Here is a 5,663-nt window from a genome sequence, read left to right as displayed (position 1 = left end):
TAATTAGTTGAGATGCTAGAAGTTACTTGGACAGCCCAGTTACCAAAAAAAAAAAAAAAAAAAAATTCAGCATACTTTAACAGACTAGAGAGCGTTACTGTTAAAGTTTTCCTTGATTTTGGAAATAGTATTACTTGTAGTAAGAGGTTTATGGTTAGGACTGATAGAAGAGTTTTTTGGGATTATACTATTCCATTTTAATGTTTAGTCTGATGATTGAGGCAAGTATGTCTTTGTTGGAGAATACCCCCGAGCAAAAGAATGATTGTGATTGCAGAAAGGAAGAAAGGATTTTGACGACTAATGATTCCCCAACAGCTAGCAACATCGTCTATGGTGTTCTTGAAGCCAAAAAAGTAGTTACGAAATTAAGATGGAGAAGGCAGTTTGGGATCTTTGGGAGTAGTAGATAGACTCAGCGTATTATCTGCTATAATCCTTTTAACATGTCAATTATGTGGAGTAGATACATAAATTATCCACGCTACCAGGTTCATCTTATTTCTCGCTGGTTGGGACTATTGTTGTTGATGCGTGATTTTGACACCAACAACTCGCATGTGTAAAGTGTTAAGTTGTTCTTAGAAATTACATGTAATGTGATTGATTCAAGAGTCAAGACAAGGTTAATCAATATTATTGAATGCAAAGACTGAACAATAAATGAGAAAGATGATTTTTAAAATAGTTTAGATGCTTAAAGCGATTCCTATGTCCACTGTTTCTTTTATACATGAGAATTTACAAGAGGTCGTGTCTAACGAACAATGAACAAATGTATAACTGATTATTCAAAGAGAATATCAAGTCAATCTCTTTCTTATATGTTATATTTACTTTGAAAATAAAGATTACAATTAAAATTAGAATCAAGATCAGGATCCCAAAAATGAGAGGGGGAGTCCTCTACTTATAGTAGTTGAATTCAAGATAATTATTATAAATCTGCAAGTGAGTATGTGTCGTGTAAGTCCTTCCTTACCTCCCATTGGCTGATAACTTAGGAAATATTCTCAAATTATCTAGGGCTTGGATAGGTGTGCAGTCTTTTTTCACTTATATACAAAACCTAAATCTGTTGGGTTGATGACAATCATATTCTTTCTATCTTGAGGTGATGTGATAGCTCCTATACAGCGTAAAGTCTTCTTAAACTCTGATTGGTATTGACTGATGTAAATTTATGTCAGTCCTAATTTTTGTAAGCATAACAATTAGTATAGGAAATTCCCTCATGAATGTAAAGTATGCAGTTGGAGTTAATTTTGTATAACTTCTTGCTGTCCCAAAGTGTACCTTGGTGATATGTTATTTGTTTTTGACAAGGCTCATTTTCTAGGGCCCAGTTTTAGGCTCCTTTTGAATCCTTGATTTGTTGTCCCTCAGGCTGGTTGCCTGTGCTGCACCTGGTCTGGTTATTTTTGTCCCTGGGCCTGCCCAAGGATTTGAGATGCAAAGGGGAATCCCGTACATTTTTTATTCTTTATAAAATTATCTTTCCAAAAAAAAAATCTGGGCCGGGGTCAATTTGGATGACACATAAGCCAAATTAAGTACAGCTTAAATTGCCAACTTTTCAATCTTCCTCCCTAATCATGTAAGGAAAAAATATAAAAGTACGATCAAAATAATTTAGCAAAATACAAGGATGATGAAAAGAATTTGGCAATAACTTTATTTGCAAATATTTCGATGTTATTATATTTTGACTACCATTTAACACAAGATTTGTTTTGTGATTGCACTTTATGCCTTGATACTGTGTTGATTAAGTTACCGTTAATAACACAAGATCATTAAAGTATTGTGTTGTCTGGGAATAGGCCAGAACTCACAAGCCTGTTCCTATATTCTTCCAAATAAATAGAATTCTTTATGTATCTTATTAACAACGCCAATTAAGAGTTGACAAATAAACTTTGTTTCAATTTTGGCATTGGTAATAGCATCATCTCGGCTCTAAAATTTTGCCGTTCTCTGTATCGTTTACAAAGAAGATATGTATATCGCTGTACAAGATCCTTGCCAAGCATAAGGGCTATAGGCTAATCAGATAGTTGAACGAAAATTACTGGTTCGATTTAAAAGTCCATTCTAACCACTAGCATTTTCATCAGAATCAAATTCTAAAATTTGTCGGTCTATTTACTGAACATAAGAGCTCTCCCTTCTTCATGATTTAAAGATTTAAAACAATCCAAGTTTGGCAAACTTTCAGGATAAAAGAGTTTGCGGAGGTGGTTGTATTTATCCACATCAAAGTTGTGGACCTTCATGAGTTTGTCTTGCTTAGCCTTGAATCGTCGGTGAAAGAAGCCTTCAAAAGTAGGTTCTGTCGAGGTTCTCAGGAAGAAACCATAGGCAATCGCAAAGTGAAGCGATGTGACAAAGAAGCATATGGGCTCCATAACATCCCAACTTAGTTCCCAGAAGGTGAGTCTCATGAACCCAAGTGTTTGGACCACCAAAAAGCCCAACCCACAATACAGTTCTCCTCGAACAAGGGCTTTAGCTTTCTGGTCAATTATGGCCTTTTGCTTTTCCATCTGCTCCAGTTGTTCTCTCCTCCGGTCATTTGGGGTTGCTACAGATTCCGAAATTAATGTCTCCATTGATTTTGCCACCTGTGGTCATTACATAACATTCAAAACATTAATTTCTACTGAATCAGCCGATAATCAAGTTTCATGATAGGAAGACAAAGTCCAAATTGTCTAGAAGAAGCTTTGAAAGTTTTAAGATATTTTTTGGCACTGAGTGAGAGACGCAACTCTGTCTGAAACCGTTTAAGAATAAAAAAAACTGTTTGTGACGCCTTTCAATACTAAAAATAAGTAAAAAGGTGAAAGGAAAAATTTAATACCTGCTCCGGTCGGAGATAAACTATGTTTCCTAAAACGATGACGGTCCCAGACTCATCCAACAGCTTAGCAAACTCAGTCCCTTGGTCTTCATTCTCACAAAAATCAACACAGATCCGTACAAACTCATGGTGCGAAATCGAACTCTTCTGAATTTCTCTCAGCTTCAGTTTTAGCTTTTCCACTTGAGACAGCCGCAACAGCTTCCTCGCGTCACGAACCGTGAAGCCGTACGGAACATCCGTCGCCGGTGTGTCGGGAACATTAGGTGCGAGTCCTTCCAACCGGAGGCGATCTCCGGCAATGTTAATGCCTTTCAGTTTCTCTCTGAGCTTGTCACCGATAGGCAGGGAGAGAAACTCGGGGATTCTGGTGGCCGACTGGTTAATTCCTCTCCGCTGGAGAAATTTACGGAAAAAGCCTTTCCCCGATAATTCCGGAGACGTTATGTACTCACGGTGGAAGTTTGTTTGAAGGGCATTTGGGGGAACAAGACTGTGGGCGTGAGTTGAAGGTGAGTGTTCTAGAGTTACTGCCGGTGAGGAGAGTCTATAGCCGTAACTCTTAGTAATCAGACGCTTGACGAGGGCTTTATGAAGCTCCATTGAATATTGAGAGAAAGAGGAAGGAGCTAAGGGGGGAGGTCCGACGATCAAGGGCTTAAAAGTTTGATAAGAGGAGGTGGGGGTGGTGATGGTATATATATATAGGGTCCAAGGATGAAGGAGAATCTTGAGTTTTTCAGAATCTCAGGGTTAAAATCGCGATATCTCTTATTAATTACAAGCAGTGAGAAGAAGGTAAACACCGTGTAGATTCTAATGACTAAACTGGAAGATACCTTTTTTAATATAACGCAGTATTTTTGTTTAAATACACTTTTAAAATTAAAAATTATCGCCACGTGGGTACGTATGTTTTGATGGTGTTAGTCACGGCGTCAACATTCGCATAGTAATAGGGGTTTTTTGGGGTTTTTTGGGTGTTGGAAAATAACATCTCCATATGTCAATTGTCCGATGTGTTTCAGGAGACGAAATTACTCCTAATAAGTTACTTTTCCTATTTGGAGGCTGCGTTGCGGAAAGAGGGAAGTAACATTACCATATGTCAATTGTTTGATATGTTTACGTTTTTCTTATTTCCATCAATACACACAAAATAATAATAATCAGGAGATTTGTATAGCTAATTCTTTAATAGACAATTTATCTCTGTAAAAATTAAAGATTAATGAATAATATTATGCCTGAAAAGGCAGGACTGACGTGAAGTCTTGTCAGCATAAGATGGTCAGAACGTGAGAAGGTTTTGCAACCGTTCAAGCGCAACCATGTCATGTAATGGCGCAACCGTTCAGACGCAGCCACATCATGTAATGGCGTAAGTGGCACGCCCTTGTTAGTGCAGTGGATGAATACAAGTTAGCAGATGGTTGGAAATCGTTCATGTGTCCAAACTCTGCATAAGTAGAGGAAATCACTCGGGCAGGTGAGCAATGAGACACAGGGAAAGATTTGCACGGTATCCACTAACTTGCAGATTTAGTAATCATTACCTTGGTTTATCCCAATATAAATATGGGTCTTCCCTTCTGTTTGCGGGATTGGCTAATTTTATCTCTCCCTCTCCCTCTTGTATTATCTCTATACAGTAGCTCAACTTATTAAACGCAACCTAGCCTTTACTCTCTTATTAATACAATAGCAGTGGAAGTATGATTCGCTTTTGAGCATCCGAACCACTTTAAACATTGTCTTTTATTCTTTATTTAACTAAATATTCACATATCACGTGTGACGTCTAAGTTCGCTTAACATTTCACACATGCAAGTAATTGGTATAAAAAAACAAGCATCAACACAGACAAGTTGAAAAGTTTAAAAAGGTTGACATGGTCATTTGAGCGTAAGTAATAAGTAATCAATTTATCCCACGAGAAGATGAAAAATAAATTGAGATGGGGAGAGGAGAAATAAATGATGAAGGGGTATCTGCCAGATTTAGAGGACAGTAATAATTAACGTTACAGTATGCATAACTGGACAGGTTTATATGGTCAGCCTTTAATTTAGTAACGTTCGTGCAGAGTCAGTTCAGAGCATCGTCACCAAGCCTTGTTCACAACAACTTGCTCACTACATGTCGCTCAGTAGGCCTTTATCCTTTGCATGTTTGCCTTGTCAACACTCTTTACATGCTTGCCATTTGCCTTTGCATTGGCATTATAGGGACTAGGGAGAAGTCTTCGTCTTTACATTTACAAGGAGCAAGCAATAATAGCTAATTAATTAGCCTGTCTCCAGTCTGCATTAGAGTTAATTAAGTTGTCAAATCGCTATTTTTAAATCATGTATAATATATCATAGTGTAGGATACACCTTTTTAAAGCAATTTAATCTGTATACTAGTAATTTGAAAAAAAAGGTGTATCCTAAACAGTTTTAGCTTTTCCACTTGACCAATTACCCACAACTAGCAATTTAACCTGTATACTTAATCCAAATCCAATTATCTTTCAAAGTTTCAAACTACTATATATGGTTGCGTGAATACTAATTAATTCCAAATTTTTTGAATCATGTATAACATATTATATCGTAGAATATACTTTTTTAAAGCAATTTAATCTATATACTAGCAATTTGAAAAATAAAGGCATATCCTAAACAGTTTTAGCTTTTCCACTTGACCAATTACCCACAACTAGCAATTTAATCTGTATACTTAATCCAAATCCAATCATCTTTCAAAGTTTCAAACTACTATATATGGTTGCGTGAATACTGATTAACTCTACAG

General features: G+C 36.8%; 1 protein-coding gene across 1 annotated transcript; it reads right to left on the bottom strand.

Annotated features, from left to right (window-relative positions):
* Positions 1–1,842: 1,842 nt before the first annotated feature.
* Positions 1,843–3,539, bottom strand: LOC116112863 (calcium uniporter protein 4, mitochondrial-like). Its single transcript, XM_031398991.1, has 2 exons — positions 2,864–3,539; positions 1,843–2,624 (listed from the first exon to the last, which is right to left on the bottom strand). Exons 1-2 carry the CDS (start codon positions 3,464–3,466, stop codon positions 2,142–2,144), a joined length of 1,086 nt encoding a protein of 361 aa, XP_031254851.1. The 5' UTR covers positions 3,467–3,539; the 3' UTR covers positions 1,843–2,141.
* Between the last annotated feature and the right edge of the window lie 2,124 nt (positions 3,540–5,663).

The sequence above is a fragment of the Pistacia vera genome, unplaced genomic scaffold (assembly GCF_008641045.1).
Source record: "Pistacia vera cultivar Batoury unplaced genomic scaffold, PisVer_v2 Contig67, whole genome shotgun sequence".
Taxonomy (NCBI): Eukaryota; Viridiplantae; Streptophyta; class Magnoliopsida; order Sapindales; family Anacardiaceae; genus Pistacia; species Pistacia vera.
The sequence above is the reverse complement of the archived record's forward strand: the minus strand, read 5'-3'. Positions and strand labels throughout refer to the sequence as shown.